The sequence below is a fragment of the Esox lucius genome, chromosome 9 (assembly GCF_011004845.1).
Source record: "Esox lucius isolate fEsoLuc1 chromosome 9, fEsoLuc1.pri, whole genome shotgun sequence".
In the NCBI taxonomy this organism is placed as follows: Eukaryota; Metazoa; Chordata; class Actinopteri; order Esociformes; family Esocidae; genus Esox; species Esox lucius.
Window position 1 is genome coordinate 11,610,879 of NC_047577.1, and position 23,334 is coordinate 11,634,212.

General features: G+C 44.7%; 1 protein-coding gene across 1 annotated transcript; it reads left to right on the plus strand.

Annotated features, from left to right (window-relative positions):
• On the plus strand, positions 1-22,951 carry palm3 (paralemmin 3). The gene is made up of 10 exons (XM_029122528.2): positions 1-174; positions 303-360; positions 457-484; positions 14,537-14,588; positions 15,193-15,273; positions 17,168-17,283; positions 18,044-18,116; positions 20,760-20,790; positions 20,936-20,992; positions 21,783-22,951. Exons 1-10 carry the CDS (start codon positions 16-18, stop codon positions 22,949-22,951), a joined length of 1,824 nt encoding a protein of 607 aa, XP_028978361.2. The 5' UTR covers positions 1-15.
• Positions 22,952-23,334: the final 383 nt, after the last annotated feature.

Consider the following 23,334-nt stretch of genomic DNA (forward strand, 5'->3'; position numbering starts at 1 on the left):
AGCCCTGATTGGGGGATGTGCTGCTCTTTGAAAAGAGGGCTGGCCACTCAGCAAAACGCGAACACCAACCAGTCAGGTAAAACGAAACAGCCTCCGCTGGCGAGCTGCTGTAACACGCACGGACTCAGTTTAAGAAGCAGGGAGACAACTGTATTTCTCTTAAAGGAATTTTGGGTAACTCCCTTTTCCCTTTGAAAAACTTTTTTTGTATTAAGTTGACCCTTTTTTGAATGTATGCTGCACTGATGTGACGAGTTTTGCTTTCCAACACTCAGGTGTTCTGTCCCTCCCTTTATTTTCAGAGGCTTTTTTACCTTTTTTATTATTCCGAAGTAGAGCGGCGGCAGCTTTTCTACTCCGGTATTGTTCTTTATTTAAATTCCTCAACACTTTGGTTTACCACGTATGTACTTTCCTTGGTTTCGTTTTTAATTATTTATTTGCAACCACAAACAGCATCGAGTGGCCACGTTGGATCCAACAGGTAGGTTAAGCGTCTACAGCAAGGCATTCTACATGTGCATTTTATTCGCTTTTGTTTAATAGTAAAAACAAAAACAAAAAAACATATGCCTGCAAAACATGTTAATGTCCTTGGGTTAACACCTATTTGAGGTAGTGCCATTGAGAAGGTTATATGCCTCTAGTGGCCGAAAGGCTGTTTTAGCTTGCAGATCTCTATTGAAACCAGCTGCTGGTTTTGTGTAGTCAAATGAGTGTGGCCTTCAGCGTTATTGTCGGATGTAGCGTCTTGTCTTGACTTGGTTACAGTCCGCTCTTAAGGAAGGATGATGTTGGTTGCCCCCCTTGGAAACTTCATTGGAGTTGTATAAACAGCCGCTGGTTATGTAATCCATTTGTCTCAGGGGTCAGTACAGTGCATTCTGGGTTGTTTAAGAGGGCAGTTCTGAGACGAGTGAACGGGAGATAATTGGGAATTTGCTTAGAAACCCAACACTACCTCCAACTGTCTGAACAAAAGCAACAATAACAGAAATTCCCAAATCTGAGACATTTGTTCACCGTAAAATCAAATACTTACGTAACGTCTCGTTCCAAATATATGAAGATAAACATTTGTTTCAGTGAGCCTAGCAACCGCCCGAACATAACATTAAGTATATCCGGTCCGCGCCGCTTGACTTCATTAAAATGGTAGCTAAAGGGAAATATATTCAGGGTAGCGTCCTCTATCCTTCTTTATGGCTGGTGCCAACTCATGCTAAAAATCTGGTCCTTGTGTGCTGGCAAGAGACGGCGCTGAATGTTGACTTGAGTTGTTTGACCTCTGTAAACCATTGGCCAGATGGTGCCAATGTGTTCTCTTAACCACTAACCGTCAGGCCACACATCTGCCGGGATAATGCTGTAGCGTGAGATTGACACATTCTGTACCCCTGTTAGATGAGGTTAACGTTTGCATCCATTTAAGGATGAGCTAAGCAGTGAACCTGACCCAGAGAGGGTACCGAGTCAAAACCGGGCCTTCCCTGAGAAGAGAAATGTTTTGAAAGAGAGGTTGGAAAAAATAATGAGCCAAACGAATGTTTAGCGTCTCCATACCAATGTCTTATTTCCAAAAAGTCGCACATTTCTATATAGGGTGTGTTCAGAAGGCATGATAACACTTTAGTGGACTGTTTAAATACAGAGGGTGTAATGTATAAATACCTCAAAGGGACACGTAAATCTAGCTTATCGTAACCTAGTTAATGCGTTTGGGGATGATGGAACAAATCGGTCCGGCTTTTCTTCTCTTTGAGGCTAATGGAGCATGGCTATTATGGCTCGCTGCTTTCCTAACACTCCCACCGAACACACACACACACACACACACACACACACACACACACGATGTAAATGACTGTACATTAGTGTGGATCTGTGTCTGCTATGTTGAAGTGGCAGGGCCACTGTCAGTCCCCTGAGCATGTTATCACAGACCGGGTGTCTTCATTAGCCATTCTGAGGGAACTTGTCTGTCTTTCTGTCTCGGTTGAAGGTGCCTCTTGCATCCTCCGTTCTGTTTCAAGAAAGCATAAGCACAGCATTTGTGACACACACACACACACACACACACACACACACACACACACACACACACAAAAAAAAAACTAAAACCTACACAAACACGCACACAGTTCCAACATGAAACCACACTGCTCTGGCATGTGTGTACACACACACACACACACACACACGTGCAAACACACACTCCAAACACAAAGCATCTGTAACTCACACCCACATAGCTAACACTCAGACGTATTGCAATTCTTGAAATTTGCATGCCTCTGGAGGAGCGGAGCAGAGAGTGAGAGAGAGAGCAGATGACAGAAGCCCAGGGCATTAGCACAACCCATAGAAAACCAACTGCATGCAGATCTGCTTAGCAAGCACACCCAGAGACACTCATGCATGTGGTGTGTGTGTGTGTGTGTGTGTGTGTGTGTGTGTGTGTGTGTGTGTGTGTGTGTGTGTGTGTGTGTGTGTGTGTGTGTGTGTGTGGTGTGTTTTGAGGGGGTGTCTCCACTATGGGTCTACGGGGAGGTGTTCTTTAAATCCTAGCCCTCCACCTCTGGTGTGACTAAGGTTTGTTGTGACTTACAGCTAGGAAGCATCCCCACATCCTGTCAACTTGAGCCTTGTGCTAACCCCAGGGTGTAACCGTGTTTCGTTTGGACCTTTTGATTAGTCGCTATTGCACATGGTGTGTTTCGCAAAGGAAATCAACAAGTGAACAAGTGTTTCTGGTTGGCCGGTTTTGGGTAGGTAGTTCCTTGATTTTTGTCTGTTTTCCGGATGAAAACTGAAACAGGTGTATGAAAGCAGGTATCAAAGACATCCAGCTGTGTGTTCTGCTGTGAAACCTTTGTTCGCCATAGACTGATGTGTGTGTGTGTGATATTTAAAAGAGCCTACTCTTCCTTTTACATTTAGTCAGTGATTTTATAGGAGTCTGCTGAAATACTTTTTTCTGTATCTCTTTGCATGTGTGAAAAAATGGACTGGTGAGAGATTGGCGTTGTGGAAGGATTGGGTTGAGTGGGGATAGACTATTAAAAGATGGATAACACCCTTGCTATAGCCACGCAAGTCAGATCAGTTGAAATTTTATCTCGGCGGTCCTGCTTGGAAGAGAGCTTGCCGGGTGCTGACAAGACGGAGGGGCAGATGAAAACGGAGAATGAAACTAAGAGAAACATCAGGGTGAAGGGAGCGATGGGGTGATTTATATATCCCTCCCTCCCCTGGCTGATGGACGAATAGTCAGCGGGAGGGACATTCCTCTCTGCCACAGCCTAACGCCACAGTACAGAGACCCACCACCGTTTGCTTAACACTCCCTGCACTTGACACTGACCGAGTCATTGTTCCCATGGGGGGTGTTGTAACAGAACATCAAACCTGTATGCTGCTTTGTATGTCGGGGTCTGTCTGGGTTCTCTCAGAGTGGTGTGCGTTAGTCCGTTCTGATCTTCAAGGCATACCCCTGGCACTTTGTCGTGTTAAATAGTTCAGGGAACTATGGGGCTGTTTAACTTGACATGTTAGCTGACGTGTTGACTCCGGCTGGAGAAACGCAACCCAACAATGTGCTGTGGGAAACCTACCCAACCTATTCCTCACTGATGCGCTTTCAATGAGGCTGAGGGTAGTAATATAAGAGAGAAGTATTGCCAAACCTGGACCGAGTTGGCTTGTTGGTATTTATCAGTTTTAAGGGCCAAGTTAGGAGAGCCAGGTCTTCTGGCCCTCTAGTCTAGTGGGCTGTTTCGGCTGCATGCAGGTTATCCTGGTGCCAAGGTGTGGGGAATGGTGTAAAGAGACTGACTGGTTGCTATACTTTAGTTAGAACGGTATCTGTTCTGACAGTTATTCCCCTGATGATACCACACCTCCTAATCTAATTGTATGCCCACATGGAGAAGGACATGTTACGGGGTGTTACCTAAGGAGTATTTGCATGATCACGTGCTGTTTGTCAGATAAGGAAGGCTCCTGTGTCCGTCACACTTCACCTGGTCAGCTGGTGTTTTAATACCAATGAAACTGGCCGGTTTGAATAGCTGGGTAGAGGACGACTGACAGGCCTTTGGTACTAAATCTGTACAGGCAATGCAAAAAAGGCTGTCCTATTTGGTCTTTGGCAAAGTCAAAAAGTGAAAAGCCAGAGACTGGTGACGACCATCCGTTTTAAGGGTCTGACCTCACGTAGGACGTTGGTCCGGTTAAACGTTACCGAGCCTGGGATTGTTTGCTGGGGTCAGTCGGCTAGCCTACATTACAGTTAAACACATTGTGTGGTCCACTTGGGCCGGATCAGACCCGTGATCTGATTCTATTGATATCTACGTAATCATTTGATGTTAATGTTAACAATTCTTTGTATTGCCATTTGAACAATTACCACTAGTCTGATTGTAGCCCTTAACTGTACCATTAGTTATATGTAATAACAGGCATTTTGATTTCAAGCCACAATTCTCTATTGTAGGCTACTTATTGTATTCTACCAGGTGCAACCTTGGAGAAACAAAATTTGTCAGTGTTTGCATATTGCGTGTTCCACTTTTATTTTTTGTGACTGAATTACTTTTTTTTGTAATAACTGAAGATTGAGACATGCTGTTTTGGGATTTCAAAAGCTGTGGGCAGTGTTGTCGCTTGGTTTGAGCTGTAGACTTTGCATTCAAGCCGAAGATTTAATCTCTAATCCCAGTGAATGTTAACGATGAGCCTACCAACCCGTGGCCTCATTAGTGTGGTAACGCACGTTGTCTCAGGTAACACTCCTCTGGAGAGTGACGAGTCAACGAATTTCCGGCCGACGCTGGCTAACGAGCACTGCCCCGCGGTACTCCCGGTCACGCATCAACAGATGGAACCCGGAGTGAGGCAAACCCCCTCAGTACTGCAACACGGTGCCTTACGCCCTGGTCCCCCCGTCCTTTTATCTCCGATGTAACGCCTGGGAAAAGTAGCGTTTTGAACTGCCTCTCCTCGACCTCCTCCGGTGGGCTGGAATGTGAGTGTTTGTCCTGGGCGATAATGCTGAAGGTAAACATGGCACTTGTTTTCTATAACTGCAGAGATCAATGTGCTCCTAGGAATGTGCTCCTAGGAGTGCCCTGTCTAAGGTCTCTGCCTTGGTTAGCTGAGACGGCTACATGGAGACGGAAAGGCCAGAGGTCGTTCCTCTGTGACCTTATTGAAACTGGCCCTTTCCGACTGTTTCTTTTTAACCTGCCTTAGCTTAGTTTAGATGGATGTCGGTCTTAGCCGCTGTACTCAGTTACCGCATTCTAACACTGAATACCTGAGACGTTTTAAACGTGTTGACTTTTTCGAGATCCCTTTTCTGTTTGTTCTGTCTGTGGTAGATGTTTTACATGTTAGCTTAGCGTCTCGGCCCCAGGGCAAGTGCTGGTGCCCGTCCAGTGATAACTGTGAAGATGACGTGCCACGAGATAGCAACAGTCCTACATGGCTGTCTGCAAACCGGTTTCAGTGTGACCCGCGTGCGCACACCTATCCTGACACACTGTAATCCCTAACACCTACACCCTAACTGGGGTGGGGGGGGGGGGCAAAACAAGTCATGACACGTTTCACATGGCTACTGGACCCAAGCATTGTTTGGGAGAGGGGACTTCAAATGCCTGTTAGAGAATAGCCCAAAATAGTCTCTTGAAAAGGAGGTCAGACAACAGAGCCATACTATATCATGATCCAGTGTGAGAAGCTTTAGAATAAGCCTGGGTTTGTGTTGTTGGGGTTATCCGTGTGAGAGGCTGTTGACTTAGCCTGGGTTTGTGTCAGGCTTGTCTGTCTGAGAAGCTATTGACTTAGCCTGGGTTTATGTCAGGTTTGTCCATGTGAGAAGCTATAGACCTATCCTGGGTTTTTGCTGTTTGAGTTGTTTGTGTGACGAACTGTAGACTTAGCCTGGGTTTTTAGGAGTGTGAATGCACATGCTCTGTTTTCATTCAACAAGCTGGTTTATCTAGTCAGTTTGTGCTTCAGGCTGAGCTGATGAAATCATCGATAAACAAATATTAAGAAATGTCAGTGCACAAAAAAAGTGTGTGTGCGTGTGTGCGTGTGTGCGCGTGACGTGTTAGCGCCGAGACAGCCTGTGGTGTCAGGACTTGTCAGAACTGGTGACTAAACCTGCACGCCTGTTCTCTGATCTTCTTACACACGCTGTCACACACCACCTCTCATGATTTATCTCTGATCTCATTCTGTGCCGTTTCTCTTGCTTCCTTTTTCTCTCTCTCTGTCCCCTGCCGTCTTTCACTTTCATCAAATGCCTTACTTCTCAGTTATTTCTCTCCGTGAGCCTGTCTCCTCCTATATCTGCAGATTTCTGTCTTTCTATCTCTCTGCTCAGTGCCTTGACATGGTCAGACGGGTGAGTTTTGGCGGAGTTCTGTCATTTTCAGGTGTGTGGTTAGCTGTCAAGATGTGTTTTAGAGACCGTTCTCCGTGGCAGACCTTCACGCTGACCTTTCAACCCATCTGACACCAACAAGCTGTCACTGTTTGCTGTCCAAATTCACAATTCGTTCAGGGTGGGATTCATATCTCTTGGTGAACGTTGGGGTTTCTGGTGGCTGTCAGTCAAACTCTGGAACCATCTGACTATTTCACAACCACTACACCCCCAGAGGTCACTTGCCTGACTTCCACCTGACTTCATGCTATAAATGTTTTTCTTCACTGTGAGGCTGTTCGGAATCTGCCAGTAGAAGCCGTCCTTTGAATTGCATAAGGCTTGGAAATGCCTGTTTAAAACAGATGGTCTTGTGTATGATTCCAACCATTTCGGCAATATTTACATATTCTGAAAATATAGAGTCGACATTGGTCATCACTGAACGACTTCCTGTCCTCTGAATCCATCTGAAGGTAAAATAATGTCTGTTGCTGTTAGGGCAGACGTGCCTATTGAGTAATTATTGCCTAGAACCGTACTACAGGTCAAGTGGTTAGAAATGGCTCTAAAAGATAGAAGAAACAAATAATGAATTATTTTTTTTAAAAACTCCCCTGATGTAACTACGTAAAACCAGGCACAGTGGATTTCTGCTATGTAGTGTCAGTAATGTGTTCCTGTTAAGCTTCATTTATACTTCCTCCTAAAAGCGGGTGCACGTAGTTTGGGCATGGATTCAGTTGTTTTTGGGAGGTTTGTTTTTCGACACAGGGATTTCCACTGTAAACTTTTGGATACTACGATTGGTCAGAAGATCTTTCCCCTTTTTTCCCGGGGTAATTACCGCTCTCCTACCTCACGTTTCTCCAAGCGGTGGATTAGAAGTATGCAGTGTTGGAATGCGTGAGAGACACGATCCGATGCGCCCTGCGACCACTGTGTTCTGTGGCCTTAACGCCCTTCAGTCATGCATTCAGAGACTCCACACAGGGACTGGGTCCCAAAGGTCATCCTATTGCCTACAGAGTTCATACGTATTTAGGTCAGTTAGCAGAAGGTGCTGTGTAGAGTGATTTACGTTTGGGAGTTGACACAGCCTCATTCTAGCCCCTTGTGGGAACCAAACTCACAGCGCTGGAGTTGCAGGCGCCACGTGCTACCAGCCTAACTACATGGTACTGCAGTCTATATTACACCACGCTCTACCAGAATAACTACATGGTACTATGGTCTATATTACACCACGTTCTACCAGCCTTACTAAATGGTACTACGGCCTATATTACACCACGCTCTACCAGCCTTACTAAATGGTACTACGGCCTATATTACACCACGCTCTACCAGCCTTACTACATGGTACTACGGTCTATATTACACCACGCTCTACCAGCGACCTACATTTCACCTCTGTCTGCGTAGACCACACCAGGGGAGGATATTGCGGGGAGAGCTGTGGAGGCTAAGAAGGGCCAAGCCCCTGGGTTAACAGACGCCCTTTGTGTGTGTGTGCACCACCTGACAGAGGGGGCATTGATGCTCCCTGAGACACCGCAACCCTAGAATGTAGAAAGCTGAGGAAGCAAAAACGGCGCCCTGAGACACGCTACCCGGATGCCACCCAAACAGCCCAGTATCGGTTTGCTACGATTAGCGAAGCTTCCGCGTGGGAATCGTGGCTGCCACTTTCCAGTTCTCGATTAGTTGAACAATTTGTTGTTTGCGAGTCGGTCAAAATGTCTAAATAAAAGATTTTGAGGTCCTTATGGGTTTCCTTCACTGTAAATCTGAGTGAAAAATGATTTAAGGATTCTGAAAGGGCCTCCGCTGCAAACTTTGGGGCGAAGAATATAAGGGGGAGAGCAAGTTGAACAATCTAGTAGTTCATATTTAATGTAAATCGAGTGGAATTCCAGTTTGCTCACAAAAGCTGCGCGGTTTGAGAAGTGTGCGTGGATATGTACATATCATTGGCTGTGCATGACAGCTTGATAAATCACTAAGTACATTCACTAAATACTACTTGACTAAGTACATTTTAAATGGGGATACAACAGTGATCTGTAGTTTACATTAGTAATCCCTGCCACACTCACAGTCACTCACTCACTCTCTCTCACACACCCCCACACCCCCCCCCCCCCACACACACACACACACACACACACACACACACACACACACACACACACACAGCATAACCGGAATGCTGTGTTTTAATTCCTGGGACCCAGCCTGTTGCTCAGAAAATCTGTCCGTGTGCCCAAGCAAACGCAACACATTCCTGTCATACCACACACGCACGCACCAATGCAGAAGTGTGGAAGGTGACCCTAAATACAATATTCAACATTCTTCTCCATTAATACCAGCCATGAGCTGTGACAGTGCTGTTGCCATCCATTGGGTTTGTGATTGTCTAGGGTGTTGTGGACGGAATGTAAGTAACCCGTGACCTCTGGCTGAATCCCAGTGCTAGGCGTTGGTTTTCTCCCAAATCTGGGCCTGTTCCTTAACCAGACAGGAGGAATGCCTAAACCTTACGGGTTGATTCAACTATCCCTGACCTGAAGTTGGAATGGATGTGTGGTCTTAAATCTTGTCTGTCTGAAATCTTTTGGCTGTGGAACAACAGCCTGTCTCCTTCTAGATCTTCATATCTTAATCAGCAGCTTCAAAGGATTTCATTTATTTCATATCCTCGCCCTGCGCAGTTCCTGTTAACGGATCCTGTGAGTTAAAGATCACGTCTCTGCGTTTTTCAACACTGCTCTTCCAACCAGGAAGTTGCATGTCATTGTCAGCGAGGGCACTCCCCGCTCACTTTGCAGAGGCTGGAGCCACCCGAGGGAGTCGCTAGAGAGAACTGAGACCAGGAAATCCCTGCCGGCTGTGCTTCCCTCTTTCGAGGTGACGCCGACCGATGTGGCACGTTGATTGATCGGACCTGGCTGGTGGTCCGCACCTCCCTGGTCCCTAAACTGATTTCCCCACTGGACTCTGACACTCGCTGTACAGAAATGCAACTCAATGGTTGGTGAACTCCAGTAAATGGCTGGAGAATAGATTGGCTCACCTATACAAAGATTGACTCTTTCCTGGAACTCAATATTCTGGTTACTGTGCCGTCTGTCGGTCTGTCTGCTCTTCCTGACTTGTTGCCAATGACGACAGCAGGGTATGTGAAGTTAGAACTCTGGGATTTTGTGATTAGACTGCTGCTATGCAATCATCAAGAGGACACTGACATATCTGTTTCTCTCTCGCTCTGTGCATGCATGCGTGTGTTTGCGTATCAGAATACTTTTTTTTTTTTCCCCCATAGAGAGTTATGAGGTGCTAGATTCCAGTAGCCTTGGACTGTATCAATAGAGGCTTGCTCAAAGTGTATGATATTCCCTGTGTATGATATTGTTGATCTCAAATACAGATGGAAAATCCTTTTTAAGTTTCCTTTTGATTTGTTAGGCCCATGGTGCAATTGAAAGGCTGTCTAGTTGCGTTAGGTGCTGAAAGCTGAACCCTGTCCAGCATGCGCACGCATGTGCGCGCGCACGCTATCCCTATAGCACATCTCTGTCACACACTAGACCGGACTTCCTTTTTGCAGTCAAGGCTAGTCAAGCACAGATGCACTTCCTCCCTGAGGTTTGGGCTAGATCCCAGATAAATGTGCGTCGATTGTTGAGGAAGCCATCTCAGAACAAGGATTCTGGCTGGATACATTGCTTTTTACAAAGAATAATAAAATGAAATTGATCTGATGCTGTGAAAAATAGTCCGCGCCCTTTCAAAATAAATGCTTTCTCACAAATGTTTTTTTCTTCAATTGACTGAATTAACTCCTGTCTCTATGGTAACAAGTTAGGCCTTTTCCATTGTCCCCTTCGCCCCAGGTGAATAATGCTTCAGTAGAATTTAACCCAGAATAACAAGACTGGCATGAGACCTTTAGTAGTAGCACACCGCCTGGATTGGAAGACCTGCACGCCGGCACAGACCGGAAGGCTATCGCAGTAATGGAATAGCCCCGATTGAGGACCAGGCGGTGTGCTTCAGTAAATGCGTTGGTGGCTGCTGTGTGCTATGGAGAGAGAGCACCCTTGTGACAATCACACACACACACACACAGCTGCCTTTTTTATTGGACGTTTCCAAGCCGAACTGATCAGGCAGTGATGTTATGAACAGATTTAATTGAGGCTGTGCTCCAATAATTAGTTGTTCTTGACCTGGGCTGATGATGGGTGTGCTCGCCTCTGTCAGTTGGTCCGAGCGGTCTCTCTGTCCCTCTCTAACCCTGAACGTCGAGGGAAATGGAGCAGAAACGGAGTGCGGTGATGTGTGTCGTGCAACGACGGTCACCGAGGGCAACACGTGGTCAGTATTTGCATGGCTGGGCTTTGATTGGCAGGGTTCTGTCACCGTATGGCCAGACTGGCCTTTTTCCGCCCCGGCCGTAAACTCAAACCATACTAACCCATATGTTAATATGGGACTTGGGAAAGCACATAGCCCTAACTACAGTAGCCTGCTTTCTTATAAAGCAACAATAAACTAGCAGGGAAAAAGAGAGAGGAATGAACAACAGTAATAAAGGAGATCTAAAATGGTAACACAAGGATTGCACACAATGACCGTAACCGATGACGATATCATGGCTTGTTTGTATCTTTTAGAGGTATGACATAGTTGAGGTTTATGTATCTGTAAGTCAGAGTAATGGGACTATGCGACAGGAAGTTTAATAAACAGAAAAAACACTTGGGTGTGAGGTCTCCGCTGACAAACTGAGGTGGCCACGTATTCTCATCACCACAACTCCCTTCACATCGGTTACCACAGCCAGAGCCACGCTAGCATCGTCCAAATGGGCTCCTCACGACTCCCCACGTGGGTAATATTGTTAAATACACACACGAACAAGCAGTGTGCTATCCGCCGAAGTTGGCTCCTGAGTTGAATGTGCATTCTGTCACACCAGGGCTTTGGGATTGTTTCCTGCTGAAGCCAAAGGCAATTAAATTAACATTCCTTACTGCTGGCTGGGATAGGTCCGTAACAGTGGTCTCAGATGGAAGGTGGCTTACCTAGCTGCTCGGCGGACACATGCACTGGCCCTTGTGATACCTACAAAAAATCACAAATGTACACTGCAGCTGATGGCGAATACTGTTAAAGTAGTGAAACAATGTGGCCTGTTCACATTTAATTAATTCTGTCATTCCATTTATCTACCCCTCCCAATCTGTCACTCTCTTAAATTTCAAATTTGAGAAGTTTTTCAATTGTCTCTGTTTGCATAGCTGAAAAGGGAACACAAGAAAAATGGCAAACAACAGTGAACATCTCACCAGACCAACACACAACCACTCACCCGAAGGAGTCAAATTTCTCCTCAGGCAAAACCTCCGGCAATGCTTTAAATTTGCTTAAATACACAAGGCTTTCAAGCCTGAGCTCGTTTGACAGCTTTCTTTGTCATGAAAATGTAAGGTTGTTTTATCTGGTTCAGATGATCCATTTGGTGTAGTTAGCACTATCCAATCTTTTACTCTCATGCTGTATTTCGTTTTAATCATAGGTGTATTGGAATATGCTGGAAGCTTCTGCTTGAGTGCTTTGCAAATGTATTTACAAATAACGCACAATCCAAGATTTTTTTATAAAATATACAATGGTGAGCGTTGAAACTTTCACTGGGATAATCATAAGTGCCCAGTAAATGAGTGTCAAATAGTTTTGGTGTTAAAGTTGATGTCCATGTTGATTATATGCCGATATTGTTTTTATGGAAAATGTTTATGGACAATTGTTCATATACAGAAAATCAACGATGTGCATCTTTACTTTAATGGGTGTCTGCTAAATTGTTTAACATTGCTTGAAAATACATTTTCTTTTAAATACTTCAATTTGAATATAGAAACAAATCCCAGATTTGTACATTTCTTTATAAAAAAATATAGATTGTGACATTAAAGAGAGGATTATTTTACAGAACGATATCTTGGATTTAAAAATGTCTGTGCTAATTCAGCAATGTGTTTTAAACGACAGCCATCAAGCCAAATGCCAAGATGATTTATGATCCACCCAGGGAAGTCATTTCAAGGTATTTTTTTTCTTCGGAATAATGGGTTGTAGAAAAGAGTATGTACTTGGTTTTGTTCAAATTTTGCGCAAATCTAAGATTGGCTTCTGCAAAGCATTGTACGCTAAGTACTACTGTATAATTAGCACAGGAGGAATGAATGCTAACATTGAGGTACAGTACTTCTGTATAATTAGCACAGGAGGAATTAATGCTGACATTGAGGTACAGAACTATTGTATTATTAGCATAAAAGTAGCAATGGTAAAAATGTTGTTCGCTACGCCAAAATCATGCTTTGAGAAATTCATATTGGCCTCCTATGGTTGAGGTAGTTTTGAAACCACAAGCATATGTTAGTGCTCAGGCTTAATAAGGTCAACATTCTCAGCAAAAGCAATGATTTCAATGGAAACTTAGAGGTTTATAAACAAGGCCACACCATTCAGTTGTCATCCGTCAGGTTTCTGTCACAGTGCAGTACCCCCGGTCTAAACCCTGACTGATGCAACATTTAAAATACAAATGTCATTATAAAAACAGGAGTGGAGCTATACATTCTCCATTGATTTTACGGTCTTAGCGGGAAGATAAATTAGAGATTGACCTGTAATTGTCAAGGTCACAAGCAACTCTGCTCTTCTCTCCCCTCGCTCTCCTTTCTTTCTCTCATCCTTTCTCTCCCCTCCCTTTTCACCCTCTCGCCGGTCTTTTCCTTTACCCCCCCCCCCCACCTCGTTCATACCTCTCCCAATCACTCCCTGACCCCCCCCCCCCCCTCCCCCTCTATCTGCTGCGTATCATGTCTAATTATCAGACTCAGTCTGTTGGGAGGCCAACAATGCTCCTCATCAAAGAGTGTTTATTTATTTCCTCACTGCTATTTTTGGCTCCCCACGAGTCTCCACAAGACCTGACGTAGTCCCTACGGAGACCCGCAACCTGTTTATAAGCTTTCATACAGTTCATAGCCCAAATGCTTCCAAAAGCCAGGGAAGTTACGGTTTGATGGAGTATCCCTTTTTTTTTGTTGATAATTTTCAAAGCAGAGGTTGTGACTGGTATTTCCCTGGGGATTTTGGCATGGTGGTCTTTTATATAAGATCTGAGCTGCAGATTCATTATTTTGATGTTTCTCTAATGGACTTGATCAATCTGTGTGTTCTGGGTAGAGTCTCAATGTTGCCTTTTGGTGGAGAATGTACCCGTTTCAACACCAGAAATGTTTCCGAATATAAAAGTGGTGGGGTGTGGACTGAAAGATTGAGGTTTATAGGAACAGTGCATAATTTCAGTCAGTTTTCGTAGTAAGTGAGTCAATACTGAGTGTCAGCAGTGCTGAGCGCAGTCATTTCAATTGCAGTGCCCTCAGGCATCGTCACAAGGGCTAGGTAATGTGAAACGACCGAAGCTAGATATTAACGACCAGATCAGTTCCCAGAAAACAGCCAGAGCTTTCATGAAGCAATTTGAGGAGCAGGAGTTCTGATCTAGGATCCGGTTTCCCTGTTCATATACAGAAAATCAACGCTGTGCTTCTTGACTTTAATGGGTGTCTGCTAAATTGTTCAACATTGTTTGTAAATAAATTTTCTTTTAAATACTTAAATTTGAATATAGAAACAAAACCCAGATTTGTACATTTCTTTATAAGAAAATATAGATGGTGACATTAATACTGGTTTCTTGGACATTCTAGTTACATTTCAGTTACTCTTTTATTTTTTGACTGTAGAACTGTGGTCCCAAATGACGGGATGTTTGATATGCTCTGTATAACCCTGATTATATTCTTAATCTGTAATGTATAATTGTCATGGTTTTTGTTAAATGTATATAATCTGTGAAGTTTTGTTTGACTGTAACATGTTTTTAGTCAAGTTTTGGACCTCAGGAAGAGTAGTCATTGCCATGGCCACAAATTATAAGGATCCAAATTAACATAAAAATTCTGTTACCTTTTTAAACTGTAACATTTGACCTTGTCTTGTGTCAGACAGATCCAGGATGGATGAGACGGAAAAGTACCAACAGAGACTGCAAGCTATCGCTGTGAGTCCCGCACTTGCCACACACACACAGACGGAGGCACAGCCCCATGGAAATTAAGCCCAGCTTTCTGAGCTGCCCACCTGTTCGTCCGTAACTACTGAATAATTTACCCAGAGTGCAATGTGGCAGTCCAGGCCATTTCCCTTAGCCCAGTAAAACAACACCACCCTATTTAAGAGTCACAAGGACTGTTATGGGGGGGGGGGGGGGCTACTTTGCAGTGTCCATGGTAATGGAGCCCTTGTGATAGGCATGTGACCAGGTGTTCTGTTATCTGCCATTCCGTCTCCCTCTCTGTCTGCCCCCCGTCTGTCTGTCTCTCTAACCCAGTGTCTCCCAATCCTGGTCCTCGGGACCCAAAGGGGTGCACGTCTTTTGTTTTTGCCGAAGCACTCACACACCTGATTCAAATTAAAGACCTGATGATAGGTTGATTACATCACTCAAGTGTGTAAGTGGCAGGGCAACATTTGAATCAGGTGTGAGTGCTTGGGCACTGAGGACCAGGATTGCAGAACACTGCATCTAACCGATCCCTATTTTATTTCATTTTCTCTGTTAATCTTGGCCTTCCCCTCTCTCTGTGCCGGACTCTCTGTCTCAGGAGAAGCGTCGTGTACAGGAGGAACAGGAGAGGGCTAAGCGGGAGATGGAGAACGAGAGGCTGAAGCTACAGCAGCTCAAGGTGACGCGCAAACACACACCCACTCACAAACACGGACACCCTTTCTACACCCAAACACTGACTGTATTATAGTATTTGTATTTGTGGAAGGTCTAGTGAGTAGATTTGTGGCCACATACCGTCACCTGTAGATGGTCTCTGAGTGTGGGGCTGGTGGTGGGGGGCCTGCCCTCAGGGGGGGAAAGGACTAAAGGTCTGGAACATTCTTCTTTCCCAACAGTTACAGAATGTGGCCATAATTTATTTCAGCCAAACTCTTGTACGGACTCAGTCCAGCTGGTTAGCAAGCGGCTAACCGGACTTCCAAATTCCATTCCAAGCAACGCAGCACCCTGTCCACTTCAGAGTGTGTGTGCGCGCATGTGTGCCTGTGTGCTGTACCTTCTACATTGGGTGGCTCTATTGTTTTCACACCATTTCCAGGCTCGCTGCCTTCCTACTACATAGTTTTCCACAGCCCCAGGACACATTCCACCAGTCTATATGGGCGTACACACCCAATAACCAAATGGTTTCAGGTGACTGGTGTGCTTTCGTGTAATGCCTAAAGTCTAGTCCCCAAATGATTTTCTAAGGCTAAATTGTAACAAACTTCCATTAACCGCGGTTTCAGTTAGCTAACTGGTAACCGACAAGATCACACTAAACGAACCCCTTCGTCTGTACTGTGAAAAGTCCTGCTCTTTCCTCCTAACAAGTGGTGTTCCCTAGTCTCCGTTACAGGTCAGACACACACAGCCACACCCCTGCCCCCCCTGTACCGCGTCTTTGGTGCTGAACGGGGTGCAGTTGTTATTCCACAATGCTGAACTACAACTGCACCAAATCAGGCATTGCTAATTGCCAAGGCCCATTACTGAAACCTATTTCACTGCAGTCCCATTAAATACACATGCATTTAGGAACAAATTGAATGTGTCTGGATTGTTCATTCACTTATTGCATGATTGGTTGGATTTTTTTTTTTTTTTACAGCAGTATGTAATGTCAACATCCGTATTAAATATGGGTGGGGGGGGGGGTGTGTAACTGCATTTGTTAGTCTAGTAAGTTAAAGGGGAAAAAATGACCTCACAATGCTGTTGAAATACAGATCGATGTGTGAGATTCAACCAGTCTTGGGTGACAATGAACATTTCTTCATTATATATTCAGAGGGAAAGAAACGCATCCTAAGTGCTATATATATATATTATAATGGGACTGTATCGTTTGGGAAAGATGATATTTGGAGGCAGGGTAGGGTGTTCTGTACATCTGAACACCCTGAGAGGCACTGCACTGCTGAAAGAACAGGAAGGAAGTGTTTGCTGCAGACTTCCTGTTTGGGCTCTGCTGTAGTGCACCTCCAGCTGAGGAGGAGGAGGGGGGGGGGGGGTTGGACAACGAGAGATTCTCATTGCGTCGTCTTTCATCGTCAAAACCCATTGGACGAGAGCCAAATACCCCGCCCCTCTGACCTTCTCCAGTGGGTTTTGAAGAGGAGCGACGACGTTGAGGTGTTCAATTGTCTTCCCAGTGTCTTATCTACCCTCATCCCAGACGCGCGCTCCTCCTAATGCTTCGAGCGTTTGACCGTTTGAAACATGAACCACCGTAGGTGCGTTTCCACCTGGTTTCAGAGATGGGCACGTCTACTTTTGGGACTGTCAAGAGGGGGGGCTACCTGCCGGACCGGCAGTATAAAGGGTTAGAAGGGGGCCTGTTGAGAGATTAAAGGTCAAGAGAGGTGGATGTGCTGGAGAGATGGACGGCCAGCTGCTGCCAACAGAGTGTGACTGTCATTAGAGGCGGGGCCTGTGTGGAGATCGCCGCTGTCTGTTTGACCCGGAGGACACAGCGACTGGGCCCGTTTGGATCATGACTGTGATGTTTTCTATCTCTCCCTGTCCAGAGGAAGTCTCTGAGGGACCAGTGGCTGATGGACGGGCCTGCATCCCCCTCATCCCCTGGGCCCCGTTCCCCACTGTGGGGCTCCCAGGCCCAGGACATAGAGCAGCATATTGACCAGTAGGACACCAATAGATACTACAAGATGCTCCCTAATGTGTTTCTATATTGACCAGTAGGACACTAATAGATACTACAAGATGCTCCCTAATGTGTTTCTATATTGACCAGTAGGACACTAATAGATACTACAAGATGCTCCCTAATGTGTTTCTATATTGACCAGTAGGACACTAATAGATACTACAAGATGCTCCCTAATGTGTTTCTATATTGACCAGTAGGACACTAATAGATACTACAAGATGCTCCCTAATGTGTTTCTATATTGACCAGTAGGACACTAATAGATACTACAAGATACTCCCTAATGTGTTTCTATATTGAGTGGTAGGAGACTAGACTCCCAGAATACAGTCTACTGAATGCCTTTCTGTATAGGGCTAGATACTCACTAGATAACTAAATGCTGTGGCATGTATAGGGCAGCTCCTTCATGGCATTCTCTCTGGTGTACCAGTATGGGGGGGTTATTTTAGTGTAATGGGGAATTGGGGGTCATTTGTGATGCTGCCGAAGTCTCCATCCGCATTGCCTTGAGCTATATATAAAAACACAGCTTTTATATACTGTGTTTTTCTATATTGCTATGTTTAAATGGCGGATGGCACTGCTTCTATCAGTGCGAGGTTAAACGTTAATGGCTTGTCCGAGCTAAGACTGAAAAGATCGAGCTTTCAAATCAAAATGCTGTTTTTAATGGGGCTTAATGGAAGTCGGTCTGTCTGACCGGGTGTCCGGCTGCCTGTTTGTGTGTCAGGTTGCAAACAAAGAGTCATCGGTTGGCCGAGAAGGAGGAGAAACTGGAGCAGCAGATGGAGAGTGGCCAAGCTGTGAGTGACACACACACACACACACACACACACACACACACACACACACACCCGCCACTTGAATAGGCTTGCTAATATGTTGAACAAATAGACTCATCACCAGCGGTTAAATCAATTCTCCATACCAGCCGTAAATGAACAAAGGTCATATTTAATGAATAATGTTTCCAGTTAATGCATTTTCCCAGTTTTAAGTAGCACCTTTCCTTCAAAAGCAGGACCTTTTTTGTAGGTGTAGGTGTAGCCCCTCTGACACCAACCACTTAGTCAAGTATTATGGCTCCACCTCAAGGCAACCATGCCTGTTCACCTGACAATTAAACCCTTTCTTTCTAGAACAAGCCGTTATCCCCTTCAAGTCTTTAGTTTTTTTTCTCCATCTCCCCTAGCCTTGATTTTAGAGGTTGTAGTGACTCCGATCCTAAACAGGGCATGTTATTTTCACCGGTAGCTATGGTTACAGTCTGGGTCAAGGTTGATAAATAAAGGAGGGCATTTTGTTGCTGATAAGAGTTCAGTATCTACAACATTTGTAAATGGGCGACCTTTTTCTTTTTTTATCATATTTTATTCAATTGTTTTTAACCTCACCACAGTACAAATCAGAATTTTGCCCAATAAAAAAAAATCATGATTAGTCCTGCGAAAAGATAATAGAGTGCAACATCTACCATTTGCTAAATGTATATTATTTTTAACTTTTTACATAAACATTTAAGATTTCAGAGCTATAAACAGTGAGAAATGCAAATGAGGGATAGTCCTCTTACAAGCTTTTGTTCTCTCTTGGCAACACTGATTTTTAGAAAACGTTCATATGGAATTGTCTGTAAACACAAATAAGCTGTAGCTTTTCTGGTCACCAGGTTGCAGCTGGATAAATGTAATCATAATAAACTCATCCATGGACAAATAAACCCATGGACACAGTGATTGACTCAAAATAATATAATGTTTCTAACAATCCCAGATTGCCAATTTGATTCCAGAGGGCAGGCTTTGAAAGTTATTGAGGTCACAAAGCTGATTTTAAATGGCATACACCCACATGCTAAATAGCTGTTTGGCAGTTGAATGTTGTGCTAGCATCCATTATTGGACTTCTGTCCAGCAGATTTTGTTCAACACTAACTACACGTGTGAAATGATTGAGACTTAATCTATAGATTATGAATAGTTAAAAAAAAAAAAAAGGTATATCTTGTTGTAAAAGTACTTGTCATCTAGCAGGTTGGACTGCTAGATGACAAACCACATCTGATCCTGCTTGAGTTGTCTAAATGCTGTTGTATTCATTTTCACATTTGGTTGTAACTTCAATCTCAGAACTGAGGCGTTTGGAGAACTGACTTTTGTTTGCCGAGCAGATAAGCATGTAAGCTAGTACTAATAAGCCAGCAATCCAGCTAAGCTAGCTATATTGAATGTTTTATCATAATATACAGGGCCTTAGGAAAATATTCAAAATGAATTACTTCTCAGTTATATGGAGGATTATAGACTTAATTTATAATTGATTGAATACATTTCTTTCCATCAATCTACAGTAAACAAAATACTACATAATGACAAAGCAAAACTTGTTTTTAGGAATGTGTGTGCTATTTTACTGAAAATTTGAAATTTCTCATGTACATACAGTGGGGAGAACAAGTATTTGATACACTGCTGAGGTACACTCAGGTTTTCCTACTTACAAAGCATGTAGAGGTCTGTAATTGTTATCATATGTACACTTCAACTGTGAGAGATGGAAATCCAGAAAATCACATTGTATGATTTTTTTTTAATAATTAATTTGCATTTTATTGCAATAAAATAAAATGCAAATTCAATACTTGTGTTTTCGCTTTGTCATTCTGGGGCATTTTTTCGAGTTTTTAAATTGATTAAATTTTTACTAAGTCTCTAACAACAAACTGTGGGGATAGGGGTCTCAGCATTTTTCAAAGGCTCTGTACTGTTTAAGATATCAGTTGTTGGCTTTGATTTCATATAATGACATATAATATGACAATGCAGTTAGTATTGATTTTACAGTTGGATGACATCGGTAAGGGGGTTTTATCGGTAAGGGGGCAGATAAAGTATTTCAAAGAAAATAATTCCTTCCTCTGTAATTTCTTGGACAGTATTTCCTAATATCACATACCTGTGTAACACTGGTAACAATTTACAGTTTCAAATATATAATGCTTGTTTTAAAATAGGCAGTTGCATTGGATGACATTTTCATCCTTTGACTTGACAAAACTAATAAAACATACTTCAACATTTTTAAGAATGATTTTATTTTCTATTCCTTTGACAATAGGATTTTTTGTGGGTTTTTATTGAGCATTATACTAGATTAGTGGAGCTAATAATTGCAGTGTTCCACTACACCAACATCTGCTAATTCGATGTGACCAGTACACAATGATTTAGATTTCTTAAATGTTATCTCCAGTCCTATGTATAGTATAGCGTACGTATATTATTAGTCACCAGTGAAAAGCATAATCTGAAAGCTAATTTGCTCCCCCTTGTGGGTTGAAAATGCATGAACGACTTCAATCATCTACTCAATGTATGGCTTTACTCATGGAGTGTTGTGGCTGCAAGAACAAGTATGTCTAAACCCGCCCCTGTCTTCTCCAATAGCACGCGGCGGTGGGGGTAGATGCTACAGCAGGTAGGTGTTACCTGTCTCGTCTGACTGAATGACCAGCTGGCACCACCACAAATACATTTCTGTTGATCTTTAGATGACTGGCAGTCTGAGAGCCGTTCCGACTGATTTGACGTGCCACTTTCATTTCCTATACCTGTCCCCACAGAAAAGGTCCAAGCAGGTGTCTTGGAGAACGGTCAGAGGCTGGAGGAGGTTGTGCCTGGTAAGCGTTCCGTTGAGTCGTCTTACGCACGTATGGGGCCGTTCGAGTTGAAGCCGGGGGGGGGGGGGGGGGGGCTAACCTCGCCTCTCCTTCCCTCTGAGTACACTCCGATGGGCACATCGTCCCTGCAGACACCATTGATCCATATGGCGTGCATTTCTCTCAGAAGATATTTCCATGCATACCCTGACCGTGATGTGATGGGACGCAAATGCATTGACGTTGATGAAGAAGCTCATGCGTGAAGCGGCGCTTTCAGAGGGCGTAGCAGAGAAATGTCATTTTTAGAACTTGAAGATTTGGCTCATTGGAGAAGTGTTTGACTGTGCCATGATGGGTCCAGTAATTCTATTTCTATGGGGCAGAGAGCGTGCAGTCTGAGCTAAGTTAGGGGAAATGTCATGGTTGGATTCACAGTCCTACAGAACGGCGACTTGCCGTTGGCTTGATACAAACCACTGCTGTGTTTCATAATGACCTTTTGTCGGGAGGCTAGATTGTGTAAGCTGCTCTAACATCTTGCCATGTTCCATCTTGGTCTTTTCTTTAGGACATCTAATGTCTCATGTTTTATTGGTTTCCTCTATTCTTGTCTTTTTTTCTGTGCTTTTTCATGTTTCCTCCAAGTTAAAGCAAATGTTTCCCTCTTCTGCTTCCTTTGTCGTCACTATTCTAGCTGGGCTTTCCCGAACTTGGTAAGATGAATGTACATCCTTGCCAATTCTCTTGCCTGTAGTATTCATTTTCTTTTCAGCTGGTTTCCTAACTATGCTCTGTTCTATTTTCGCAGGTCTAGAAAACTCTAAGACACCACTATTTGAAGAAGCTGAGATTCGTGCTGATAAGGGAGAACAGGGGGAGGGGAAAGTGACAACCCGCAATGCATCAGAGGAGGACAGACTGTCGAACGGTCCCTTAGCGGTCGCTCCTGGTGACAGTGCCGTTACTATGACGTTCATGGGGTTTGCGGATGCAGGGCCTTATAAGAATCCCATGACGGCGAAGGATGACGATGATGGAGGAGCGATTGTAATGCGTGCAGAGCGAGTGATCATCACAGACGAGGGGGAGGAGCCAGCCAAAGAAGGGCTTTCTGACGCAACCTTTCACAGGTCCGAATCTCCCATGGAAGGAAAAGGCGAGGGCGCGATACCAGAAGCATCCTCCGAAGTAGCAAGTGAGGCTGAGGGGAAAGTGGCTGTTCATACCGACACAGACGTGGTTGAAGAAGAAGGAGAAGGTGTTGAAGAAGGAGAAGGAGTTGGAGAAGGAGTTGGAGAAGGAGTTGAAGAAGGAGTTGAAGAAGGAGAAGGAGAAGTAGAAGGAGCAGAAGGAGAAGTAGAAGTAGAAGGAGCAGAAGGAGAAGTAGAAGGAGTAGAAGGAGCAGAAGTAGAAGTAGAAGGAGCAGAAGTAGAAGTAGAAGGAGCAGAAGTAGAAGTAGAAGGAGCAGAAGTAGAAGTAGAAGGAGCAGGAGAAGGACATGCAGGCAATGCAGAGGGAGGAGGAGATAAGGAGGGTGAGACCAACGGTGGTGAGGAGCTAGAGCCCCGACTGGCAGAGGGAGCTCCTGTGTCTGACCTGCCGTCCCCAGCTGGCGCCTTAGATGGCGCTGTGGCAGCCGTCCTTACCCACACCGAGCCCCCACTCCCCCGGCCAGACGCAGAGGGGGAGGCCAGTGATCAGCCTGCTGAGGGCACGGGGGAGGTGGAAGTCACGGGGGAGGTGGAAGTCACGGGGGAGGTGGGGCTCTCGGCGGCCCCAGAAACAGCCTCCATTCCTGGGGAGCAGTTCGAGGAGGTTTCTCTAGCGGAGCCCCTGCTCGTCCCCAACAAAGCCCAGGCCCTGGCGGAGCAGGGCCAAGCTGCCACAGAGCCTCTCACCCCCACCCGGGGAGAGACGGAGGGAGGGGTTGGGCTGCCTCCCAAACGCAAGACCTGCCAGTGCTGCTCCGTCATGTGACTGGGAGGAACCAAACACTGTGGCAGGGCTGGCCGTGTCCCAGTAAACATGTAAATGAACGTGTTCAATTGTTTCACAGTCATCAGAAAGTCCCTCTACACGGCTTCGCTGGTTGTGTTGAAATTGCCCTCCGTGCCGGACCACTTTGCTAAAGCAACACTTCTGTGAGAGTGAGAAGACGAGCGAGGGAATAGTGGTGATTTTCACTATTAGTTCACCTGACATCCGTCCGGTGTTCACTGGAATGACGAGTGCGTTTACATCCAAATCTGTAAATCATCTCTGCAAGTGAAAGAGACTTGCTCCTATTTGAACAATCAGAAATGGAGTCTCTCTCGCCCCCCCTCCCGATGTCTTTCACCAGCCCCCATCCCGTCGTTTCT